Consider the following 25,416-nt stretch of genomic DNA (forward strand, 5'->3'; position numbering starts at 1 on the left):
GTATACTGACAGGGACTTGCCCCCGCAAGGACCTACCTAGACTCGAGATTAGCACAAACTGAAATGAATACTGACTGATGATCGATGTGAGACCACGCCAACTGCAGCGCTTTCTGAAGTCTGGCCGCCTTAACACTACAAAGACATAGGGGAGCGACTCGCAGAGAAGTCGTGCGAGAGAGAAGAGTTGAGTTCTCTTAAGCGGAACGCGCCGACATCAAAACCTCATGCGTTTATATCGATGACAAGTCTTGAGATATATACGTCTACAATCCTAGAAGGCAAACACAGCGTACGCCTGATTTTCATGCAACGGCTGGCCCATTGATACTGTTCTGATAAATATCGGGCAGTGGCAGCAAATGAGACGAACCGAATCGACTGGCAATACTCAAGCTTCAAGAATGGGCCGCTAGGTCGACCAGCAAATCGCAGGAGGTGCTACGTGAAGACCCTGTGTGCCAGCTTCCTGGGCTGGACAATCGGCGGCACGATGTTCGTGAGTGTCTTCGCAAGTGATGTTTAGGGAGGCTGCGAGCTACATCTGACAGCTAAAAGCGGTGCTGTCAGTGGAAATTCGGGTTCGCAGCCAACTCTTCGATCGATACCATCCTCGATCGGCCCAACGTGTCCTTAGAGGATATTCTTGACGAGGACGATTTATTGCAAGAATGTAAATCCCAGAATACAAAGCTCATAAGCTTTCTCCAACAACCCCGCATTCTCAAGCGACTCTTGGAGCATGTCGTAGGTGATGCGGACGTGGGCGGGGGCCAAGGGCCTGAATGGGAGGAGAAAGTGAAATTCAAGTGAGTCCTTTGATATATCTTGTTCAGAGTCTAAGACTGGTCCTTACATCATCCACTGTCTTTCAAGGTACCCGTACATCGCGTCCGAAGTCCTTTCATGTGATATCTGGGCAATCGCTGAGGGCCTGTTGGCGGATCCGAAAGGACTTCTTGAGCCTTTCTGGGATGTAATTCTGACATACGACGCCGATTCGCCATCGGCGCCCACGCCTCACCATTCGCATCCTCTCTTCGCTGCGTCTTTCAAGCTTCCGGCTCACCTTGATGAAAGCGCTTCAGTTCCAACGAGCACTCCGCATGCTTCACTCGGCCGGACAGCATCGGACAGTGCCGAGCCAGGCCCCGGAAAGAGTGTGCTGGCTGGCTACTGGGCCAAAGTGAACGGCTTTTTATTGGACAAGAAGGCATCCGAGGTACGTAAGGGCTCAACAGCTCCAGACGACCGCCACTCGTCATATCTTACTGACTTGGTTTATTGCAGATGCTCGAATTCATCAAGTCCTTACCAATGATCACGGAGCGTTTTGCTGCTCATATTGAGACGCCTGCGGTGATAGACTTGCTCTATCGGATCATCCAGTGCGAAGACACCAGCCCTTCAGCCGGAATTATCGACGTAAGTATCCTGCGATTAAGTCGCTGTCGTGACTGGGTCTAACTTACTCTCAATCTCTCAGTGGCTAGCCGATCATCATCTGGTTCTCCTGCTGGTCGACTTGCTGTCCCCCTCTCATTCGCCCAATATTCACAACAACACTTCGGAGTTGCTCAAGGCGGTGATTGCGCTATCTGCGCCATCGCCTTCTACTCTCGCGCAGAATGCAGATCCGTCAGCCCCGGGCTTTGACAGCAGCATGTCAAGCGCGACGGGGGTGGCCAACAATCGCATTGTTCGAGACCTTGCAGGGGAAGATGTTGTCCGCAAAATGGTCACATTCATGTTAGATTCGGCAGATTCGGCAGTTGATGAGCCGCAGATACCCAGCTCGGAAACTCCGGCCCCTGTTCGAGCATCGAGCACAGAAGAGGAGGCGCCAATGCCACTTAATCCAAGAGACAGCCCTGCTTCGGAATCAAGAGTACTGGAACCCACAGATCCACGCCGCAGTCCACGCCCCTCGCCAGACTCACACCGTCAAGACAAAAGCAAGGCGAAAGCACCGGAGGTCGCCATCACGCAGGAGACGCGCACATCCTCACTCGTTACGTGCATCAGCATCTTCATAGAGCTCATTCGTAAGAACAATAGCGACTACTTTGAGCAGCATCTCTTCCACACCCTCCGGTCACACCTACTACAACGACAACAAGAGTTGTCGGAGCAGCGCACAAACAAGGTCTCTCGCGTTCTCGAACAGAGTGGCACTCAAGAGCCACCACCGGACATGAATGAGGAGGATGACGAGATGGAAGGGATGGAGGAGGCAATGGCGGAAGTTTCGGAGAAGTTGGGCATTGTGCATCTCGGCCCCATGCTAGGGATAATCAGCGAAAGGTTGCCAGATTTCCAAAAACTGCTCACGCAGCCGAGTGAATCAACCGCAAAGCTCGCCATGACGATCGGCCCCATCACGCCTCTGTCTTTCGAACGCTACCGCATCACTGAGCTTTACGCAGAGCTACTGCACTGCTCCAACATGGCGCTGCTGAATAGAGCGCCGGGATCAGGGCCACAGTACTCCAAACAGGGCACTCTGATGGGCGGCATCGATGGTCTTCAGGTGCTTGCTAAAGCGCTTCAAGGATTGGATGGAAACGATGGCGATGACGACGCCAGCTCCACGGGCGTTGGGCATGGACAGGATCCCAGCGGCCCCGTCAGCATGCATCAGTCATCAACTCCGCTTGAGCAAGGGACGGAAGCATCAAAGGATGCCGAAGCCGACGCTCCGATGCGGAGGTCACGTCACCTTCGCGAGGAGTCGAAGGTCGGCACCAGCGATTCGGGCGAATTCATGGGCGATGAGAGTACCGATACTGCTGATGCAAGCTTCACTGCCGTGACGGGCGAGAACTCTTCATTTACGCTTGGCATAGTCGATGCCTCTCCGCCATCGGCCGATGACGACACCACTGCGGAAGTTACCGACGGCGTTATACAGCTCAGTCTCCATCAGCGCGCGCAGCACCTGTCTAATGGCGCCGTGCATATAGAGGCTCCGAACGAATCAGACTTGTTCGTTGGAGAGCTGCTCAAAAAGCGCTTCCATGAGTGCAGCGTAATTCCATCTATCCTTGTGAGTGCTCAAGTGACGCCTCACACTCTTTGTGCGGGTGCTGATCTCCGAATTTCACGCAGCAACTCTTCTTTGATCACCATTGGAACAACTTTCTGCACAACGTCGTTTACGACATTCTACAACAATTCTTCAACGGGCGAATGAATGGAGGGTATAATGAGCGGCTGACGATCTCAGTGTTCGCAGAGGGTGAGCTTTGCAAGCGAATTATTGAAGGGCATCATGCAAACGAAGAATCTGCGTGAGTCGCCTTCTTGATGCATTGGCTTGGCGCAGTTGTTGACTCAAGATTTGACACTACAGTAATGGCCCTCGCAAGATACGCTTGGGTTACATGGGCCACCTCAACCTGATTGCGGAGGAGACTGTCAAGCTCCTTGAGCGCTACCCACAAGAAATTGCGAAGGCCGTGGAAAGCACCATGCCGCAGCCAGAATGGCATGAGCTGCTTCAAACGCTCCAGATCAATCGTCAGAAAGAGTCTGGGCCGCTCGCCGGCGGCAGACCCTCAATCGGCGCATCTATCACAGGAATTGGCTTTGTAACAAATGGCGAGACAGCTGGCAGTGCGTGCACGTGATTTGGCACAGCGCTTTCGGAATTACTGACCTTGGTTTTCTTCAAAGGCGCCGAGGAGAATACGTTTGCTAGTTATGTGAGTTGTCAGGATGCCACCATTCTACACCTGATCGACAGGAACTGACATGCTTGGGCGTGCAGTTGTCTTCTCAAATCGGGAATCAATCGGACGATGACGACTCCGACGAGGACTCTGGCTGGATCGGAGCGCGCGTTGGGCGCTCCGGTCATGCAGATGCTGAAGGGTTTGACGACAGCTTCCAACCCATTGCCCATACTGGTGGCGACAATGACGTACGTAGCTTCATCCAACATGATGGCTTGGGAGAATGACACTGATCAACCTTCACAGTTCGATGACGATTGGGGCCCCTTTGCTGGATCCTCGGATCCACCGACTGCCGAGTCATCAAATCCATTCGCTCAAAATTTGACGTCCGCAGACTGGGCTGCACGTGAGTCCCCCGTGACGTGATGACGCACACAGCAAAAATTCCTGACTTGCATTTGCAGAATTTCATCGCGAGGCTTCATCTGCAGCTTTTGACGACCCAGATGCGCAGGCAAATAGCGACTCAGCCTCACCATCGTCACGCGACAATGACGACCCCTTCGTCGATTTTTTTGATCCAGAATTCCGGAACAAAGATCTTATCATCAGTCCGCCAGCAGGGAACGTCGTCGCAGAGCGTGCTCGACGGCGATCGTCTGCCTCGTCAGGAAGCTCTGATCCATCCGCAGCCCAAGCGGTTCACGCAGAAGAGCCATTCGGGCCAGGCGTGAATGCTACGAAGACAGAGACAACGGTGAGTGGAGACCATGCTGCACACTTGTGAGCACTTTCTCATTTTCCAAGTTCGTGCTTTGAAGGACGATGGACGCCTTGTACGTACCATTGATGACGGAGTCGGAGGCCAGATTCAGGTGGCAGTGCCTCTAGATGACGTCGCTCTAGCGGTGGCGAGCGAGGCGGCCCAACGCGAGGATGCGAGCATCCCCAAGCCCGCCGCAGAAGATGGCGAAAGTGCAAAGGCGGCCTCGAGTGAGGACATCGCACTCTCATAGATGCGTTGCTCGCTCAATGCGCATCTTTCAGTACCCTTAGAATACATATACACGATGCGCGTGCTTGCAAAATGCGAATCCAAGGGGGAGCTGCTTGCATTTCCAAAGCGCAGTAACTCAAAATGCGGTGTTCCAATATGTCTGCTCTTCCGCGGTTGAAGGCAGCTTCTCACGTCTAAGCATTACACCGCTGACGTTGGGGAAAGTGGATGCTTGACTGAGCCGGTCCGCATAGGCGAATGCATCAGACGACATCGATTGTCTTTCATCCGCCGAGGATGTTGCACTCGCGCGAGATGAGATTGAAGCTCTGTGCATTTCATTGGCGGACACAGAATGAATGCTGCTGACCGAGCCGGACCAGGCATGGCCAGGCGCTGTTGCATAAGATGCCATCGTCTGCGCTCTGCCACGCCCTCGACCAGGCGTGCGCGTTGCCGCCCGTGTGAATGTCATGTCGCCATCTTCTGCAAGCTGCACAGCATCACCACGTGCCATTTCGCCTCCGAGTCTGCCAGCGCGCGGCGTCATATTGATACCGTTTAGCACGCGGCTAGCCATCAAAGGGGATCGGCCGCCCTGCTCATCGAGTGAGCCTCCCAGTATGGCTGACTGCCTTTCACCCTCATTGGGCTTCGCACCATCGTCAACTCCGCTTAGCATAAGTGCGGAGCCAATCGCGTGATGCGCACTGACCCCCGCTGCCCCGGCTACCGAAGAACCATGGACATAGTGCCCGCCATGCGGCAAAGGCATTGGTGGGAACGGCGAGTCTGCCTCTCCGGCACCATAAAGGATACGATTGAGCGGTGTCGCGCTGCTCGGCGTCTGCGGACTGGAGGTGGAGTCTGTCGAGATGGAGCTGACCGAGCCACGTGATGTGGGGTCTGAGCGATAAGACTGGTTGGTGTAGAATGAAGGGAGATTGCTGGCGGCGGCAGGGCCAAGGATGGCCTGGCTTGTGCTCGATGCCCGAGCAGGCAGAACAGGTCGGCTGTGAGCGTTTTTCACCTGCATTCCCATCTGCATCTGCACGCTGTCGCTCTGCGCCCTCGCCATTGGAACCGCTGCCTTGCCAGAAGGAAAACTGGAATGCATGCTCTTCTGTAGGTCGGTCTGAGAGCGGCCCGTGGCAGCGCTAGTAGGCGCCATACCTCGATGACGGTTGCTCTCTTTCGCCCAACTTGGAAGTGCAGGAACGTCGCCGTCGCCACTTTGGCAGCCGGAGCTCTCATTTTGTGCGTACGCTTGGCCGAGTTGCTGCTGTAGACGATCCATACTCTTCTTGGTGCCGATGGTAAGCCGCGCGCCACCTTGCGGTAGAGGGGAAAGCGGAAAAGTTGGGGACGCGAGATCACCGTTCGAGCGTTCAGACGGTCTCCTGGATAAAGAGAACTCGTCTGCTGATCGGAAGCTCATGCTTGATTGGCTGCGCTGCTGCTCGCTTTCCCGCGGCGCCTTGCGCTGTCGTCCTGGTGTGGCGAATGGCGGGATGGCACCGCTACCTATTGTGGGCACAGCATCAGCAGAATAGACATGATGATCCATCCTCGGTCTTGGTGGACTTTGTTCCGGTGCGCTGGCTACTGCATTCGCACCTGGCAAAGGGCTGATGAATGAGCTGAGATCTAGGAAATGGCTTGAGCCAGCAGCACTGCCTTTGCCCGCCGTCAGCGAGTCTGTCCCCTTTTTCTTCTTCATTCCTTTCGATGCGAGCTTGCCAAATAGGCCATCCATCCAGTGCTGCTTGTACTCCCGTCCCTTGGCCGCCGCCTCGCCTGGAGTTGAAGTCTGTGCCAGAACTGTCATGGGCGTTGGCAACGACTCCAGAAGCTTGTACTGACGGTCAAATTCACGTGCAGAGGAGCAAGTGAATGAGGAGATCGAGGCACTATCGTCGCAGTCCTCATCACGATCCTTCTCTTGCTCACGGTCGCGGTGGCTTTCCGTCGGTGACGCAGGCGCATTGGCGTGCGTTACCGCTGCCTGTGCGGCCGCTTGAGCTGCGAGGTTGCGCGAAGACTTTGACCGTTGGTACCACTGCGGCTTCTCGCCGGCATCCTTCCCCGACGGTCCGCCCGCTCGACCCTGGCTAGAAGCATGGCTTTCGGTAGAGACGGTGCGTGCCATGTGTATGGCAGCGCCACCTGTGCTCATGGGAGACGGTAGCGGTGGCGGCATATTGCCCATATACGGCATCGGCACACTGATGTTTGGCGCGTGTCCGGAGCGTAGCGCTTCGGTGCTGAATTTGGAACGCAGGTGCGACGAGGAGCGTGGCGGCGAGGCAGTCTGCATTGTAATCCTCGCGTTCGGTCAGCACCGCATGCTACAGTCAGGATGAAATACCAGTGCGGGGACTCACCGGACTCATCCGTCCCGCCTTTTCCGCACCAAAGCTCGGTCTTCGACTGTTTGTGGCCCGCACAGCGCTACTGCTGGGTGCGCCGCCGGGTTGAAGCGGGAGCGAGCCAGACGGTCGAGATGATACAGATTGTTGGCTGGCGTACAATTGCGCCGTGGACGGCGCCGACATCGTGATGGTTGATGACGCGGGCATGTTTCAAACCAGCGGGGCTGGGCGGATGGTCGATCCGGAATGGCTCGAGAGGCTGTAGGATCTGCGTTTGCGTGCGTGTTTGTTTGCTTGCGAGAATGGTGACAAATGACTGAGGATCGAGATGAAGAAAGCCTGCGGTTGGGGTTGTGACTGACGGGGGTCTACAATGCAGTGTGCGAGTTTGGGACTGATTACCGGGACCAATAAACGAAGAGAAGAGCCGACTTGCAGATGACGGAGCGTTGGAAGGCACGGATGATGTTGTTACCGAAGCTGATGGTCTTGAAGTAGATCGTCGAGTGTCAATGACCAGGGTGCACCACCTATCATTTCTTCAGGCCCATGTTGCTGCGGTAGCCTGCCATGGGCGTGAGTACGAATTGAGACAATGCCTCTGCCCGGTGAAGAAGCGCAAAGCGGTGACGTATTTGATCGTTGTTTGATCCGAAAGGTCGCAGATAAAAGAAGGCAAGCTGAAGATCGATGATCTCCTGTTCTTGCTCGAAAGCCGCGCGAATCGGGTTGGTGTCCCAGAGCTTGCGTCCTGGCTCTGTTTTCGTCGTCTTTAGGGATCCGTGCTGGTCCGTGAGTCTGTCGCCAGTCTCTTTCCGCCAATGTCCTCAGGCCTGGGCATAAGCGATTTCAAGTGGTGACTAAGCAGAGAAGCAGGCAGTTTAGCGTGCAGGGGCCCGGCCTTAGCACGGTGGACAGGGTGCAGATGTAGTCCAAGGTCGCAGTCCGGCTCCGACTGTTGACTCTTGACAGAGGCCACAGAGCGAAGTGGACGTTGGTGACCAAAATCGGCGGCGGTCACTGCGAAAGCTAAACCCTGAACACTGGATGCAACCTATTGCCTCCAATGCTTGAACATTGCGCAATGCACGAGCTCGCAGAATCTTGCACAGGGCCAAGGGCGAAGCGGGCCCTCCTTTTGTCTGCAGCAAGCTGGCCGACTCTGAATATGGTCGAGTTGTCTTGCTGTATGTCGCCTTTGTTGCTGCACTCTCCCATGTTCCATATTTCAGATTCCAGCTCCCACATAGTATGGTATGCATGTATCTGGCGTTCACAGCTCTTTCGCGGGCTGCAGTACACTACACATGTACCCCCTACACTGGCAACCACAAACATGCACACTACAGATGTACCCTGGAGCCCCACGCGGCTCGTCCAAGCAAAGCAGTACATAGAGTGGGGCGCCCATTGGAACAAGACACAAACATAAACAGATGTCTGCGTGCGGTGTGCGTGAAGAAGTGTTCGATCTGATGGGGTCTGAGTTGCGACTCGCGAGCCTCGCGACCAGGGGCGCATGCAAGGAGGCGTATGTACGCGCCTGGGGCCCGTTTTGGGGGGAAGGGGGTAGATGCGGACGCGGAGTGCTCTGCGGAAACGAGGCTTCCATTTTCAGCGACTTTTCGGCGGCTTGATCTGAGCGATGAGACGCGATCGATGTTCGTCACGCGTCGCGGCTCTGTTCTGCCCCTCACGATTTAGTTTGCCCTCGAGCAGACTAAAACAGAGATGAGGTTGTGCACGTGACACATTTTGAGCGGTATAGTATTGCTGCGACAGCCCGATGGCCGAGAGCTTTTGTTGCTCTTGTTTAAAGAGGGTCATGTTCTCCACAAGGTGCATACTCGGCCGAGAGAGTTACAAAGCCTATCCCGATGATGTCCGCTTACGGCAGGCGCCTACAGCCGTATAGCGCATGGCCCGTGTGACGTTGAAAGCGGACGGCTGCAGGGTGCAGTCCGATCAACCAACGACGTCAAATGCTCGCTCGGCGCTCTCAGAGGTAGGGCCACCCACCATCCCCTCCTCCGCATTGGCCCCCCATTTCCTTTTTATATAGCCGGTCGGTCCATCCGCGCTGCCTATCTAAGTGGCCGTTTGTCCAATTGCTGACCCCAAGCTCATTCCGTTGTCAAGCGCACCTTTCGTTCCAAATATTGCAGCATTACAAAGGTGTAGATCCACAGCAGCACGCAGCAGCCTTGACTTGTTCAACATGTCGCAGCAGGTCGAGGGCGTTCGCATCCTAGGTGCGTGGGACGCCCCGCATCGATCACCTCTTCTGCAGCATGCCACTGACCTTTTGCTTTACTTCCCCCGTACCTTCTCAGGTAAGGTCGAGGGCGCACACGTGCAGATCCTCACCCCCGAAGCAATCCGTTTCCTCGCTGTCCTCCACCGAAACTTTGAGGCCACCCGTCAGAGCCTCCTCAAGGCACGCCAGCTGCGGCAGACGCAATTCGACGGCGGTGCTCTTCCGGACTTTCTGCCGCAGACAAAGTTCATCCGTGAGGACCGCCAATGGAAGTGCGCCCCGCCTGCACCCGGTCTCCGCGACCGGCGTGTCGAGATCACTGGGCCTGTCGACAAGAAGATGGTAATTAACGCTCTCAACTCAGGGTGAGCAGCTCCCGGCCCTTATTTCTCTGCTATCGATTGAACCCGCAGCTGACGCCCGATATCATCTCTCTTTGTACCGATCGCGCTGCACAGTGCCTACACATACATGGCAGACTTTGAGGACTCGAACTCGCCGACCTGGTTCAACAACCTCGATGGCCAGGTTAACATGCGCGACGCCGTCTTCCGCCAGATCGACTTTAAGCAGGAAAATGGAAAGGAGTACAAGTTGAAGCCCCGTGGTCAGACTGCCACCCTCATCGTCCGCCCACGTGGCTGGCATCTCAATGAGGAGAACCTCTTGATTGACGGCAAGGCCATCTCCGGCAGTCTGTTCGACTTTGGTCTCTACTTCTTCACTAACGCAAAGGAGCTGATCCGGACTGGATACGGCCCTTACTTCTACACGCCCAAGATGGAGTCTCACCTCGAAGCACGACTCTGGAATGACGTCTTCAACCTCTCGCAAGACTACCTTGCCATCCCACGCGGAACAATTCGCGCCACTGTGCTGATTGAGACCATCACTGCTGCATTCGAGATGGACGAAATCCTGTACGAGCTACGTGACCACTCTTCTGGCCTGAACTGCGGCCGCTGGGACTACATCTTCTCCTTCATCAAGAGGCAGCGATACAACAAGAGTGAGTGGCTTCAGCTTTGTTCCCAGCGGTGATTACAATACTGACGCTTTTTCTCAACTTTGCAGACGCTATTCTTCCTGACAGGTCTGATGTGACGATGACAGTTCCGTTCATGCAGGCCTACGTCAACCTGCTCATTCAGACGTGCCACAAGCGCCAGGTCGCTGCTATCGGCGGTATGGCGGCTCAGATCCCTATCAAAGACGACCCGAAGGCAAACGATGTGGCGATGGAGAAGGTCAAGGCTGATAAGCTGCGGGAGGTCAAGGCTGGCCATGACGGAACTGTGAGTACCTTATGGATGAGTCACCGTTGAAGGAGGCTGAGCGGATCGATTTTCAACCCTTCTCGTATGCAGTGGGTTGCTCACCCTGCGCTTGTCAAGATCGCTCTTGAGATCTTCGACAAACACATGCTCGGTCCGAACCAGTACCACGTCCGTCGCGAAGAGGTCAAGGTGACCGCTCTGGACCTGCTCAACTCGAACGTCCCGGGTGCCATCACCGAGAAGGGTGCTCGTGCGAACGTCTCAGCGCTGCTCGGGTACTGCGCAAACTGGGTCAACGGCCTCGGATGCGTGCCCATCAATTACATGATGGAAGATGCTGCGACTGCTGAGATTTCTAGGCTGGGTCTCTGGTCATGGGTCTACCATGGTCAATCAAGTGAGTCCGCTCTCGTCAACGCCTGCATGAATGCACTGAGGATTCTTACTAATCCTGTGATTCTCCTGTCGCCGCTTACTCGCAGCGAACGACGGAACAAAGATCACGCCGCAGTTCGTCGACCAACTGCTCGCAGAGGAGGCTGCCAAGTTGACCAAGCTGGATCCTAAGGCTGTCGACCTTGCGCGCCGTTACCTGTCCGATCAGGTGCGCCAGAAGGCTCCGTCCGAGTTCCTCACAACCGACCTGTACCCGCACCTCCAGCACCACAAGGCGCCTGCGCGCATATGAGTGCCCAGTCGCCAACCAGGTCTGACCAATAGCTTCACTCTTCTGCCATTGGGAGAAGGGGCGCGCAGCTCTCTTGACGCGGGGGCATGTTTCCATAATTTGTACACTTACCATGTGACTGGACTCGAAAATGACATGATCGTTTCTCTGCTACATTGTCACGAGGGGACTATTGGAAGCATAAAATTAAAAATTCTCATTCATGGAGCGAACGAACGAAATAGAACAGGCTGACAGCTTCAAACAGTCCTTGTGCTATTAAGCGCTGGCCACGTCGGTGCGTGATGCCCTCTATGCTATATTTCGCTGAGCCGAGCCGAGATGGAAGAAGCGGCACCACAATTTCGGCGCTTCTGCGCGTCCGGAGCGATGCGGATGGATGTTGATGTGATGAGGAAGGCGTCTTTCTGCCAGCCGTTCCATCGAAGCAAGAGCCGGGTACGCACACCTATCCTTTCCATTTCGTTTTCAGACCCGAAGAAGTCGGCACACTTGGATGCACCATGGAGCCATACGGCCTGCCACCGCGCTCGGTGAAATATAGGATATTCCGGGCCGCGTTGCATTGCGCCAAGATCTTGACATCCTCCGGTGGAATGGACAGGCGAGGAGGCTATTTTAGATCGAAGGCGGCAATTACACTCTCTAGGCTCGGGAGTCGGGAGGTGCAGACAGTTGGATAGAACGTGGATGAACTACCCGCTCCGTAAAAAAGCTCTCGGGCCGTGCTCCTGCGCGATTCTGATTGATGGTGACGTAGGATGACGTTCTCTCACCAACCATGGCGTGTTTGTTACTGACAACTGTGCTGCGCAGTGCGTCAAGTCAAATCCATGGTTGCCATGATTATTTGAACCTTGAAGCATCGCCCAAGTACACGCAGATTGGTTGGATGGAGTACACTTGCTCAAGTCGCACGTACCACTGCAGAAGAGACTGCAGTAATAACGAGATCATGGTCTGATCAGCTCGCCAGCTTCCCCCTTAACTCCGACAACTTGAAAGTAGCGTCGCTCCGTGCGACGGAGCATTAATCACGCGACTGACACGAGCACTACTTCTGCTGTGCCTGCTCGCCTCGAGTCCTATCAGCAGCGCGATGCGCTTTGCCATGCTGCTATCTCTGGCAGGCACACATCTTCCAAACGGACGCGTAATAGTTCTTCCAAAGAGACGCGGCAATGACGGGGTCGACTTGCCGGCCGGCGCAGGGACGGGCCGCTCATTACCTGCCGGCATTTTGGTCGCCTGTTCGCTTGCTGCAGCCTTTGCAACGTGCTTCTCGGCATACCTGATATGGAAGCAGCTCAAGAATTATCGCAAGCCGATTTTACAGCGCTATGTCGTCCGCTTACTCGTCATGTAAGCTGCATAGCACAAGGCTGGCAAATTTACTGCTCACGGTTGGTTGCTAACGTGTCTCTCTCCTCTCCATGGCTAGGGTTCCCATCTACTCGATTGCTTCTTGCATATCGCTCTTCTCACTAGATGCGGCGTTTGCGATTGACCTAGTGCGCGATCTGTACGAAGCATTCGTCATCTACTGCTTCTTCAACCTGCTTGTCGAGTACCTCGGCGGAGAGCGCTCGCTGATCATCTTGCTGCACGGGCGGCAGCCGACGCCACATCTGTGGCCGATCAATTACTTTCTGCAAGAAATGGATGCCAGCGATCCGTTCACGTTTTTGGCGCTCAAGAGGGGTGTGCTGCAGTATGTCCAGATCAAGCCTGTTCTCGCCGTTATCACGGTGCTGTGCAAAGCGCTCGACGTATATGACGACGGCAAGCTTGCCATCAACAATGGTTACACCTGGGTGTCGTTCATGTACAGTGAGTTTGGACCGTACATGCATGGGACTGGAAATGATATGCTGATAGCTTCGTTATCGAATGAGCTCAGACATCTCTGTCTTCTTGTCACTCTATTGCCTGGGAATGTTTTGGGCGTGCCTGTCGGAAGACCTTCAAGCGTTCAGAGTCACTTGGAAATTCATCTGCATCAAGGTGTGTGGCTCACAGCCTGTAACAATCACGGGAATTTATGAAAGCTGACGAAGTTCTCGATCTTCAGGGGGTCATCTTTTTCTCTTTCTGGCAAGGACTCGGCATCTCCATCCTTGTCGCCATTGGCCTAATCAAACAGAGTGAGCAGTGTAAGATTTGCTTGAGGGTAGCATTGCACTCACACTCTGGCGTTTGCATAATCCTTTCTAGTCGGTCCGGTCGCCGACCCTGAGTACATCTCGCTCGCTGTGCAAGACATGCTCATCTGCTTTGAGATGCCCATCTTTGCACTGATGCATGCCTTCGCCTTCAGCCACAAGGATTACCTCGAACTATTTGCTCACCATGCTGCCAGGCTGCCCGTCTTTTACGCCGCCAGAGATTCAGTGGGAATGTTCGATGTCTGGACAGACAGCTTGACCACTATCCGTGGGACTGGGTATGGCTACCAGACATTCGAGCCTAGCGAGGGTGTGGTCCACGCAGAGCTAGGGCGTCAGAGAAGGTACAAGGCTGGCTTGCGATACGCAAACGGGGGCAAATGTAAGTGAGATGTGGCTCGCCCCGAGTGTGTCCACTGACACTTCCTAATTTTTTTGCCTTCAAACATGACGTTCGTTTTCGGTAGCGAAATACTGGCTGCCGCTGCGGAGAAGTGGGGATCCTGCCGAGATACCCGGTGAGCGACATCGCTCACCCGTGACGCGTTTCCGGAGGTACCTCAATCAAAAGCGCATGGAGCGAGAGGGGTATGCGCCTTTGCTTCCTGAAGAAGCAGCAGAGGCGGTCCATCCTGATCCAGGAGACGAGGATGGGGAACAACGCGGAGTAGGCTACGGTTCGCACGGCTGTGGAAGCAACGAGCAACGTCGCAAGAACGTCCTCTTGCAGAAAGCTGCCGCAGGCGTGCAATCAACATTCGAGTACGTCGATACCGTCCTTCTTCCGGAGCCCGACGATGATTCGCCGGCTTGCTTAGAGTTCGAGGATCCAGACGAGGACGAGGAGAAGCTATACGAAAAGAGCCGCAACTTGCTGCGCGGCGGCATCGGCGACTGGGGCTTCCCAACTGTGGAGCCGCGCAGGGATCAGAAGCGCCGGGACGGTATCGAGGTGCACAGAGAGGAGAAGAGACGCAGGCTCGAGAGCCAGAAACGTCGGTCGGAGTGGCGCAGGGCTCAAGAGGCGGAGGCTTATGCTTCCTTCGGTAGCGACGATGAGGCAAATGCCGCCAGCCCTTCCAGCGGTCCCGGCGCAGTTGGCACAATGAAGGCCACAACGCCGACGGTGAAGAAAAAGCGCTGGTCTCGCTCAAGGTTTGCAGCGTACGCGGACAGTGATGTGGAGGCGGGGGATGCGATATGCAAGCACAATTCTGGTTCAGAACCGAACGGTGCAGGCAAAGGCAAAGCGACGTCATCATCCGATACCGCCATAACGCCGCGTGAATCTGTAGCTCAGCCACGACCCAGAAATGACTCGATCAAGGGCGGGTCGGCTTCAGCTCCCAGAATAGGTGGCGCGGTAGACCTTTTCGTCGAGGATCGCGAGGCGGAAGAGCGCGAGCGCATACGCGAGCGCAGGAGGGGCGACCCGGCGCTGCGTGCCATGAAACGCAAGCGCATCTTCCGCAAGCAGTGGAATCCTACGCACGGGCTCGTGTCACCCACGCTGGGAGTGGCTGCCGTGAATAGCGGGGCTGACGGGCTGGGAAAGAAGAGCGTGGGCGGCGCGCCGCTGTCGCAGGCGTCACCACTGCTGCCGCGCGAAGACCTCATCTTCCGGCCGAATCTGGATGACCTTGGGGACGAGGCGCAGAGCGAGTAGGCGCAGGCGCGGTGTTCCAGAGGAGGCAATGTTGATAGCGACGATGATGCTCAGGAAGGCGGTCGAAGCCAGGCGGAGAAACGCCCCTACAGGCGTGTCAACGAGCTGCACGACCGTGAAGATATGGAGCAAGCGCAAGCGACGCCGGGCGAAGGACGCGCCAATGCTGATGCCCAAGCCGATGTTGTCGTCCACGAAAGTCACGCACAAGGGGACGTTCGCATCGCGAGACAGGTTGCCGCAGAAGGAAAGATAGATGCTGCAGCTGTTGGGCACAAGATCAGCACGGGGACGACGCCGCAGCAGCCCGCCTAGATGGCTAGTGCGACCGAGGAGAAGCGGCACACGTCCTTTCTTTCGTTCGATCCAGGTTGGCTGGCGCATTGGCAGCTTCGAAGGACGTCAATATCATCTGGAGTATATATACATACGTACCGCACCGCACCGCACTGCACTTGACACATGATGACATGTCTGTGTACGTCATGTGTGCATCGCAAAACCACCGGGCAGGGCCTTGATCGGCATCGAGATGACGAGACGTGAATCGAAGCGCTCTCCTGTATCTTGTTTTGTGTCCAGGTCCGAGTCCCGCATTCCGAAGATGGCGTATGATACTTGATGCGGGCGGAACCGGCCTGCGCCCCAGCCATGAAGTGGTCATTTTGCACTGCGCAGCTCTGCTGCTGTGTCGCTCGGCGGTCTGGGCGACGATCCGGCCTCGTGCGTGCGTGCGCTGGTGGTGGTGGTGGTGGTGGGCAAGAGAGAGAGCTGGCGCCTGGCCGCTGGCGCTGGCGGGGGGCTCTCCGCTTTCCGCCTCTCGCGCTCTCTCTGTCCAGCGGTTCGCAACACCCTCATCGTCTGTCGTCGATACACCTGGGCCAATGCGGTCACAGATACCAACCGAAGCTCGTGGGCGCTCGTGCGCATGCTCTTCGAGAGGATCTCAGCAGAGGTCATTGCTTCTTTCACCCACCGTGAACGCTTGTGTGTCCTCCGAGCGGCACGGAGGACGACGACAGCCCAAGAGGAAACGAAGAAGCCCACCTTCGTGTGTGACACGACACGAAACGACGCGACCGGGGACGGCCTTGAATTGGCGGGCGAAGCGTAGCGAAGAGAGCCCATCAGGTGCTGCGTCCGGGGTGCATTTATATGCGTGTGGGTTTTCTCACGATCAGACATCCAGCAAGCGTTTCTCCCGCTACTGTGCCATCACACTCTCCCTCGCAACGTCGGCCTTGCGTCACGAATCCGTAGTGCCTTCACATCTTCCCGGCTCCCACCTTCCCCTTCCTCCGGCGCGCCGCTGTGGGTTCAAAGATTTTCGCTCCAGCAGCTGCGTCGTTATCTGGGTGTCTACCGCTGCGGGGTCAACCTCATTGGCCATCCGCGAGCTCAAGTGCAAGATTGCGCTCGGTCGTGCTCTACAAAGACGCTAGTCGGCTCGAATCTTGGCGGTCTCGCTCCGAATAAGAGCAGCTTCCCGCTTGTGTGACAGCCAAAGCAAAAAAAAAACTTGCAAATCGTCACAATGGTGAGTCAGAGACGTCGGAAGAATTGCTGTCAGTCCATTCCACGACCAGTTTTGCTGACATGGTACATGCGGCTCCTTTTCTTGGGCAATCGACATCGAAAACGGACCGACCGCATTCACCCATCCCCTTTCCAGGCGACGCTCAACGTCAAAGATGCGCTCTCCTACCTGGACCAGGTCAAGGTCCAGTTTGCGGAGCAGCCAGATGTGTATAACCGCTTCCTTGACATCATGAAGGACGTGAGTTGGCTTTCCTTAGAGTGCTTTGCCATTTGACCAAGCCTGCATACTCACCCTCTATCACTCCCCAGTTCAAGTCCCAAAGCATCGATACGCCCGGTGTCATCGAGCGCGTATCCACCCTCTTCCGTGGGCATCCATCCCTGATCCAAGGCTTTAACACCTTCCTACCACCTGGATACCGGATTGAATGTTCTCTAGACCCCGGTGACAACAACCTCATCACCGTCACGACACCCACCGGCACCACCACGCAAACCCCCGGCGGTGTTGGCATCGCAGGCGCAATTAACCGGCTCAACACAGCCCCCGCTGGGAGCAACGTCGCCGGTGCTCCCGCTGCTGCCAGCGTCGGTGCAGGACCCAACAGCTCGCCTGCCGCTCCTGGCAGGGGTAGCATCAGCCATGAGGCAGGGCTTGCCAGTGCGTCCGGCGTGCCGTTTACGCCGAGTGGGCACGGTATGCAGCCGTCCATGTCGGTCGGTGGGTTTTCTAGCACGAGTACCCAAGGGATACCTAATGGTATCCCCGGTCTCGGTGGTTCCAATGGTGCGTCCTCTCCCACCCGCCCACCTTTGGGCCTATCTGCGAGTCAGCAGCCGCACGAAAGCTCGTGTGCAGGCATGGGTCTTGTTTCCTTACTAACATCATCTTCTCCTTTTGCCCTTTTGCACAGCCCCTGCGACGCCTGGCGCAACGGCTGGTGCAGGCGTGCTCTCTCACGGCGGAGCCGGCATGGGTGGCCTCGGCGACCCGCGCCGACCGCCGGTGGAGTTCAACCACGCCATCAACTATGTTAACAAGATAAAGCAACGCTTCAGCAACGATCCCGAGACGTACAAGCAGTTCCTCGAGATCCTGCAGACATATCAGAAGGAACAGCGACCGATACAGGATGTCTACGCTGAAGTGACTATCCTGTTCGACAAGGCGAAAGACCTGCTCGAGGAGTTCAAGCAGTTCTTGCCCGATACGAGCGCCAACGCGCAGCCACAGCAAGGCGGCCTTTTCGGTGCGGTGACGCAAGCAACACAGGTGGGTGGGCAGCCGAGCGTCATGGGGCACAGCACCATCGGGCCCCTCGATGGCGCCGGCGCTGCACTTGGTGGGCTGGGCGGTGCGACTGCGCCATCTCCCGCTATCGTGCCACCAAGGGGCAAGATCGGCGCGGCAGGCACTGCTACAGCGGCAGGCGCGCCATCCGCTAAGAGCAAGAAGCGTTCTGCTGCAGCCGCTGCTGCCTCCGTTGCGGGAGAGGCCGGCGTCGCTCCCGGCGGCAGAGCCCAGGCTGCCGGCGCAGCCAAGTCCAAAAAGAGCAAGCATCATCATAAGTCGACGGCAGCAGCTGCAGCTGCAGCTGCAGCTGCAGCGGCAGCAGCGGCAGACTCAGCACCACTCTCGCAGCAGCAACAACAACACCAGCAACACCAGCAGCAACACCAGCTACAACAACAACAACAACAACAACAGCAGCAGCAGCAGCAGCAGCAGCAACAGCAGCAGATGCAAATGCAGATGCAAATGCACTCGCCGCAGCTCGCCGGTAGCGCCGGCGCGGAGCAGCCGATCGGCATGCCGCACGTCCAGATGCAGGCTTACGTCGGGCCGGACGGGACGGTGATCCATGCGGACACGGCCGCCGCTGCTGGCCTCCTACCTGCGGTCGGGCCGATGGGCATGCCTCTTGCTCCTGGCCAGGTGGCACTCGCATCGCTCGACGAGGTCGCCTTCTTCGATCGCATCAAGAAGCACATCGACGACCGCGGGACATACCTCGAGTTTCTCAAACTGCTCAACCTCTTCACGCAAGACATCATCGATGTGCGCACGCTCATCGATCGCGCCGCGCTCTTCATCGGCAACCACCGCGAGCTATTTGCCACGCTCAAGACGCTCTGCGGCTATGACATGGGCAAGCACGGCTGGCTCGAGAACGAGGACCCCATCATCGAGAATGTCCCAGCGTTGCAGCGCGAGCGGATCGACCTGAACACGTGCAAGCAGTACGGCGCCAGCTACCGCAAGCTTCCCAAGTACGAGATCAATCTCGCCTGCTCTGGGCGCGACCCCATGTGCTGGGAGGTGCTGAACGACGTCTGGGTCAGCCACCCGACGTGGGCGAGCGAGGGCGAGAGTTTCAACCCGCACAAGAAGAACATCTACGAGGATGCGCTGTACCGCTCAGAGGAAGAGCGGCACGAGTACGACTACCACATCGAAGCGAATCTGCGCACCATCGCTCTGCTCGAGCCTATCGCCGCGCGCATCAGCACCATGGACAATGAAGAGCGCGCCGCGTTCAGGCTCAAGCCTGGCCTTGGCGGCCAGAGCAAAAGCATCTATCAGCGCGTCATCAAGAAGGTCTACGGTCGCGATCACGGCCTGGAAGTAATCTCAGCCTTGCACGATAACCCGTGCATCGCCGTCCCCGTCGTGCTGCAGCGGCTTAAGCAGAAGGACGAGGAGTGGAAGCGCGCCCAGCGCGAGTGGAACAAGGTCTGGCGCGAGGTGGACGCGCGCAACTACTACAAGAGTCTCGACCATCAGGGCATCCACTTCAAGACGACCGATAAGAAGGCCATCACGTCCAAAGCCTTTGTCGCCGAGATTGAAGCGCGCCGCACACAGCAGCAGCAGCGCAGGCTCAACATTGACCCGAGTCTCCCACGCGCACGCCCGCGATACCAGCTAGCGTACGTGCTCGACGACGTGCAGGTCCTCACCGACGTGCTCAAGCTCGCGTTCAGCTTCCTTGACCGCGCCAACTTCTCCCGCGCAGACGCCGACCGCATCGAGACGTTCCTGCGCGCCTTTGTCCCCAACCTGATGCAGCTCCACGGCAAGGAGCTCGAACAGCTTCTCGCAGGCGACGAGGACGACGATAACATGGACGACGATGATGCCGCCAGCGAAGGCACCGCCAGCGGCGTCGACGATGACTCGGACAGCGTCATCGGCGGCAGTGGCGCCCCAAGCGCTGCAGGCGCTGGCGCTGTTGCTGCAACTGCTACTGGTTCTTCGGCTGCGTCGACAGTCGGCAGCGCGAGCGTCAGCAGGCGAGGCGGCACCAATCCCAGCCGGAAGCAGCAGGCTGATCTGCGCCGCAGATTGCTCAAGAGCCAGGCCGAGTCTTCGGGAGCGGCGAAAGAGGCCCCCGTAGCGGATGAAGCATTGACTCCTTCGGCTGCCACTGGTGCAGAGGGTGGCGATGCTGCCACGAACGGCACAGCGAACGCGGACGCGAATACAAATGCAAATGAAGCCGATACCGAGATGACTGATGTGAATGCTACCGTTTGCAAAAATGCGGCTGCAGAGGCCGGACAGGAGGAGACGGAGTCGTCAAAAGACAAGCCTGCTGCGAGCGATAGCGCTTCGTTCTCCTCTTGGATCCAGGCCGACTTGAATCAAACGTTCGACTCTATAAACGAAAAGGGGGCACAACCCAATGGAGCTGATGCAGCAGCTGCGGCTTCTGCTGCTGCCATCGATGGCCCCGCTCGGCACCCGACTGCCGGCGTGCGCAAGCAGAACTTCTTCTGCAACACGAGCTTCTACGTTTTCATTCGATTATTGCAGATCCTTTACGCACGCCTGCACAAGATGAAGACTATCGCGGCCGAGAAGGCGGAACAGCACCCTTCCAAGCAGCGCGTCAACCCGATCGCGGTGGAACTCGGCCTACAGGACGTCTCGAGCGGTCCTGCAGCCATCGTCGGCGTTGCTGCTGCGCATGCCGGTGTCAATGGTGCAGAAGAGAGCGGTCTGTACCTTCATCCGGCGCGGTATTACGACACGCTGCTCGACCTCTGCGAGAAGCTCTTTGATAGCGACCTGGACCAGGCTACTTTCGAGGAGAGTGTGCGGTATATGTACGGCATCGATGGTTATGTCATCTTTACCATTGACAAGGTTGTCAGCGCCTTCGTCAAGGCTGTGAGTGGCGTGAAGCAAGATAACCGTTGGCTGCGCCTGCGGTTGCTTCCGGCTGATAACTGACGCGATCTTCTTGCTTCTAATAGGCGCAAGGTTTGATGACAGAGCAACGAGGCCAGGAACTACTTGCCCTCTTCGACCGCGACCGTTTGCGCACATACGATGAGGTGACCGGCTACAAGCAGCAGATCGAGAATCGCATGGCGGCCGAGGCTATCATCGGCAAGGACGAGAATCTGTTCCGGGTGGAGTGGATCCCGCCGAGCAGCACGATGCTCATTCAGATGCTCAGTAAGGACGACTTGACGCTCGACGACCCGGCTACCGCGGAGCAGAAGTGGCTGTACTACATGTCGAGCTACTGCCTGTGGCAGCCGACGGAAGGCCTGCCCGGCGAGACATACGCGCCTTTCCTCAAGAGGTGAGAGCGGAGCTCGCAGCCACGGTTAAATGTTCCCGTTGCTTAACAACTGTGTGTTGCACATTGCCTTCGCCAGATCCATAGCGCCCAATGCGGAAGCCGAGCTCGAGGACCAAGACGTGCGCTTCACGATCAAGACGGGTCTGGAGATCAAGGTAGGTCGCCTCTCCTTCGTCTGCTGCCAATCGCCTTTCTGCTTTACGCCCCGCTGACGCGCATCCCTGCCCACCCCTCGGTGCTGCGGCTCTGACAGATCTGCATCCGAACATACCGCCTGTTTTTTGTTCAAGACACGGAGGATGTCTTTGTGCGGCATCGCAAAGCCGACGAACTGGAAGTTCTCGAGAAGAAAGGCGCAGAGCAGCGTAAGAACAAACTCGACAGGTTCAATAGCTGGCTCGCTGGAGCACATACTGCAGCCGCGTCTGCGGTTGCTCCTGCTGCGAACGCCGGTGCAGGTGCAGGTGTTGCGAGCGCTGGTGGCAAGAAATGAGCATCGATCGTTGATCAATCGTGGGTTCGACTCAGCTCGGCCATGTCGGGAATGGTGCGGAGGACATGATATATGATATCCGTGTACAAACAAAAAGTACGAATACAAGCAGAGAGTTGAATCGAAATTATGCTTCCTTGCTGAGTCGTACTTGGCAGCCATCAGGCATGAGCGCATGAGCCACATATGTACTCTGTGCATCTTCACGTCGATCCCGATCGCCATCAGGCCCCGGCAGGGTGTCGATCATACACTGCGGCCTGCGCACTTCACTGTTGAATCGGCATTCGGGCTCTTCAACTCAGCTCCTGACGAGAGATGGTGGACGTGAAAGATCTTCACGCGGAACTTCTGTGAGTAGCCTTGGGTCCATATGATTGCCTCCTCGAGTCACCAAAAGGCGATGATGGCACGCTGCATTTTTGTATGTGGCAGCTGGTACAGCTTGTACATGGCTGGATGGGTGCCAGCTGCGTTTGCCACCTTGAAACTTTCCAGCTGTTCTGTTCGGGCCCGAGTCCAGTGAATCCTAGCAGCGGCTGGGGCGTTGGTTAATGGCGTGCCCTGATGGCGGGGTGAGCTGGCGGCGGACGAGGACCCGAAGTTGGAATTGTGAGGATGAAAGCACATGAGGGAGGGCGTTGGAACTTTGCAGCGGTTCATCAGTCAAAGTGATAATGTCCGCGAACCGCCTCACAATGCCACATTTCACAAGAATCGCCGGGCGATTCAGTTGGAAACGACGGCAAAGGTACCGAAAAGGAGAGCTCGGCTGTACGCACGCGCCATGCAATACCTGGCTGTGGTCATGCCCCGTCCCAGATTCCAGGCCTCCACTTTCTGTTATCAGCAGCACTGCAGCCCAGCGGTTAGCCAGCCACGCAGAGGCCCGAAAGGTCGGATTCTGAAACGCGCAATCTGAATGGCACTTCTGTTGGCATGGTGACTGAGCGCGGCAGAACGAGAGCACTGCGAGAGCTTTCGGGTTTTCGTGACTGGCCCACTGGCTCGCTAGACTCCTTAGCTGCCGAAGACTCCTTAGCTGCCGAAGACTCTAATCCTGCTCCTTTTTACACTAGTCACGTTGACGATGGTATGATGGAACGAACAAGCTTTCACGAAAGTTTCTGGAGGTTGCCATGCAGTTTGGATTTGGACGATGGCAGTATTCAGCAGAAAGCATGCCCTGTTGCTGTGCATGAGAATTGCGGAGCCTGCATGGCAGAGGGCATACCATATTTTAACTTCGTCAACATCCTGCTGGCTGGCTACCCGCTGAAAGCGAACTCGCGCCTGAACGCATTCACGAACCACGCTGGCAGCAACAGATCAAATGGGAAGGACATGTAAGGTGCGGATGGACTGACTCTCGCACGTGCAAATTGCGAAATACCAAGAGAGGGTTGTGATTTTTCAAAGCGATGATGACGAACGGGCCACAGTGTTTTCCATCATCGGCACATCACAGCACTTTGAAAGCTTGATGAGTGCAGCAGCCAACGGATGTGCAGGTTTCACACCACAGCCGCATCGCTCCCATGACAATTCTGTATATATATAGCAAGCGAGATAAGGGTTCCAAACACATTTCATTGCCACTCACAGTATCCTGCCCACCAACAAGCGTGTTGTTTTCCACAGTTGCTCCAAGCACGATTTCCGTACGGGACGAATCCTCTTTGACAGATAAGCAGGTGAGTCGAACACCCCCACTACTTGACCATCGTTGGCCTCGCTGGCATTGGGGCTAGAGTTAGGATGGGGGAAGCGAACATCGGGGCTGTGGCGCAATCCGTCCAGTCAATCACGCTTGGAGCACAAAGGTTCGATTGTCTACTTCACGCTCAGGGGTGCTTTTCATACATAGCGCAGCACTCCAAGGCTCCAGTGGCGTCAGTTTGGCCGCGTTGTGCCGCCCAGAACCATTGTCTTGTGTGTGTGCGCTCGCCACAACGAACTCGGCATTGGTATGTTGAGCAGCATTGTGCGGCCGCATCATCTCCCTGCTTGACTGTGCGCGCGCATACAGCCTCAACCCTCTGTCTCTCCCCGTCCCTCCCATGAGTATGCTTGACCCTGGGCTGCTGCGGATGACATTGCGAGAACACAGGTCGTCCCGCTTGCCCTTTTCCTCTCTATCGTCACCATCTTCCCATCAAGCCTTTACTAACTTGACTTCTTGTTCTTACCCTCCCACCCTTGTACCAACAAATCTTCAACCCCCGCCGCGCACAATTGATTCGAAGCAGCATTCACACGATGGCAACCGCAACATCTGCACCACCTGCCGCTCAAACCGCGCCCATCAAGAGCGTCCAGGACAACAGCGAGGCAATCCAGAAGATCCTCTCCGTCCCTCTGGTTGCGGATTCTCTCAAGTATGCACACTCCACGATTGAGGCGCACCCGCTCATCTCTCAAACCTACCACGCTGGCGAGAACATCCTCAACTCATCGCTGAAGGCCGCTGCGCCGATTACGACTCGCTTCCAGGGCCAGCTCTCGTACGTTGACCACCTCGCGCTCCAGACCCTGCAGTTCGCGGAGTCCAAATGGGCGTACCCCTTCCACGCCACTTCTGCTGAGCTCTACGACGCAGCAAAGGTGCCGGCCGAACAGGCTCGCTCGATTCTCAAACCCTACACTGAGGCTCTCGAGAAGGCTTACGGGTCCCATGTCCGCCCAGTGTACGACAATGCGTCGAAGCAGTTCGAGGAGCTCAAGAGCCACAACGCCTATGTCAAGCGTGCGGTCCATAGCATCTCTGCGTTGCAGGCTAACCTGCAAAAGACGGTCGACGGTCTGAGCGCCCGCGGCAAGGAGAATGGCGAGAACGCCAAGAAGGAGGCGCAGAACATCACGAATGCTATCTTCGGCGAGCTCGACCGCGTACGCGGCTTCGCACTGGCCCTGCCCGCAGAGAGCCGAAAGCGCTTCAGCCCAGTCCTCGAGACATTCTCAGATGCGTACGAGACACTGAGCAAGGAAGCCAAGAACTCTGAGCTGCCGCCCGCCCAGCGCTTCCAGAACGTGCTCAAGTACGTCCGCGAGCAGAGTCTGCCTGCCTTGCAGAAGGCCATCGTCCACCCTGACGAGCAGCAGCCAGTAAAGGCCGCCACGGCCACGATCAACGGCTCCAAGTAAGCGGCTTTCTGCTCAACTCTTCACTCCACTTCACAACCTCGCATTGCATCGATACCACCGACCTGTCCTCCTATCATTCCACCCGCTCCTGCTTCTCTCACAGCCGACGGTCACAACTTTCCCCCTGGGGCCAACGACCGTTACATAGACGTGCAAGAATCAAACATCTCAGCACGCAACTGTTTCCTTTCCTTCCCTTGCGGCTGCATTCGTAACTAGAATTTTCGACATCGTCGCCGCAGACGTTTTTCGCGCAACTCTTTTGTTTGTCATTTCTGTTTCTCCACCGTGCTTGCATGGCCTTGTGACGAATGCAACGTAGCATGATGAACAGCATCAAAACATATTGCTATGGTTTTGGTTATTCGCGCGCACTTCATTCACGTTTGATCCGTGTTCGAGACCGGGAATAAGGTATAGCGAGATGTGGCACTTGGTGCTCTGGATAAGACTGGGAAGGAACAATCGAAAGGGGGGGGTGAAGAAAGAGAGAGGCGAGCCACGGTAACACGCGCGCACAGGCCAGCGCGAATACTCCGGTGTCTT

General features: G+C 56.5%; 7 protein-coding genes across 7 annotated transcripts; 6 read left to right on the plus strand and 1 right to left on the minus strand.

Moving 5' to 3' along the window:
* Positions 1–127: 127 nt before the first annotated feature.
* On the plus strand, positions 128–5,111 carry K437DRAFT_290230 (SAPS-domain-containing protein). Its single transcript, XM_013389148.1, has 12 exons — positions 128–499; positions 571–809; positions 877–1,222; positions 1,291–1,425; positions 1,487–3,046; positions 3,109–3,290; positions 3,353–3,615; positions 3,676–3,704; positions 3,770–3,922; positions 3,981–4,083; positions 4,142–4,434; positions 4,499–5,111. The coding sequence occupies exons 1-12, from the start codon at positions 494–496 to the stop codon at positions 4,691–4,693; spliced, it is 3,504 nt and encodes a 1,167-aa protein (XP_013244602.1). The 5' UTR covers positions 128–493; the 3' UTR covers positions 4,694–5,111.
* On the minus strand, positions 4,811–7,229 carry K437DRAFT_267231 (uncharacterized protein; the record flags this gene model as incomplete). The annotated part of the gene is made up of 2 exons (XM_013389149.1): positions 4,811–6,985; positions 7,059–7,229. 2 exons carry the CDS (start codon positions 7,227–7,229, stop codon positions 4,811–4,813), a joined length of 2,346 nt encoding a protein of 781 aa, XP_013244603.1.
* A 1,861-nt stretch (positions 7,230–9,090) lies between these two features.
* On the plus strand, positions 9,091–11,436 carry K437DRAFT_244818 (malate synthase). Its single transcript, XM_013389150.1, has 6 exons — positions 9,091–9,298; positions 9,380–9,668; positions 9,762–10,312; positions 10,378–10,598; positions 10,671–10,977; positions 11,063–11,436. The coding sequence occupies exons 1-6, from the start codon at positions 9,265–9,267 to the stop codon at positions 11,266–11,268; spliced, it is 1,608 nt and encodes a 535-aa protein (XP_013244604.1). The 5' UTR covers positions 9,091–9,264; the 3' UTR covers positions 11,269–11,436.
* A 710-nt stretch (positions 11,437–12,146) lies between these two features.
* K437DRAFT_233499 (DUF300-domain-containing protein) lies at positions 12,147–14,922 on the plus strand (the record flags this gene model as incomplete). Its single annotated transcript, XM_013389151.1, has 7 exons — positions 12,147–12,630; positions 12,710–13,098; positions 13,169–13,272; positions 13,340–13,412; positions 13,483–13,815; positions 13,901–14,122; positions 14,168–14,922. Coding segments are annotated over exons 1-7 (2,139 nt in total), but the record flags the coding sequence as incomplete, so codon positions are not given.
* Positions 14,923–15,584: 662 nt separating this feature from the next.
* Positions 15,585–16,757, plus strand: K437DRAFT_61382 (uncharacterized protein). Its single transcript, XM_013389152.1, has 2 exons — positions 15,585–16,633; positions 16,740–16,757. Exon 1 carries the CDS (start codon positions 15,711–15,713, stop codon positions 16,539–16,541), a length of 831 nt encoding a protein of 276 aa, XP_013244606.1. The 5' UTR covers positions 15,585–15,710; the 3' UTR covers positions 16,542–16,633; positions 16,740–16,757.
* On the plus strand, positions 16,460–21,900 carry K437DRAFT_61039 (uncharacterized protein). The gene is made up of 6 exons (XM_013389153.1): positions 16,460–16,636; positions 16,772–16,876; positions 16,948–17,425; positions 17,553–20,812; positions 20,899–21,233; positions 21,310–21,900. The coding sequence occupies exons 1-6, from the start codon at positions 16,634–16,636 to the stop codon at positions 21,443–21,445; spliced, it is 4,317 nt and encodes a 1,438-aa protein (XP_013244607.1). The 5' UTR covers positions 16,460–16,633; the 3' UTR covers positions 21,446–21,900.
* A 1,706-nt stretch (positions 21,901–23,606) lies between these two features.
* On the plus strand, positions 23,607–24,919 carry K437DRAFT_61222 (uncharacterized protein). Its single transcript, XM_013389154.1, has 3 exons — positions 23,607–23,693; positions 23,756–23,790; positions 23,976–24,919. The coding sequence occupies exon 3, from the start codon at positions 23,986–23,988 to the stop codon at positions 24,868–24,870; it is 885 nt and encodes a 294-aa protein (XP_013244608.1). The 5' UTR covers positions 23,607–23,693; positions 23,756–23,790; positions 23,976–23,985; the 3' UTR covers positions 24,871–24,919.
* The last annotated feature ends 497 nt before the right edge of the window (positions 24,920–25,416 follow it).

Source organism: Tilletiaria anomala (genome assembly GCF_000711695.1).
Source record: "Tilletiaria anomala UBC 951 chromosome Unknown K437scaffold_18, whole genome shotgun sequence".
Lineage (NCBI taxonomy): Eukaryota > Fungi > Basidiomycota > Exobasidiomycetes > Georgefischeriales > Tilletiariaceae > Tilletiaria > Tilletiaria anomala.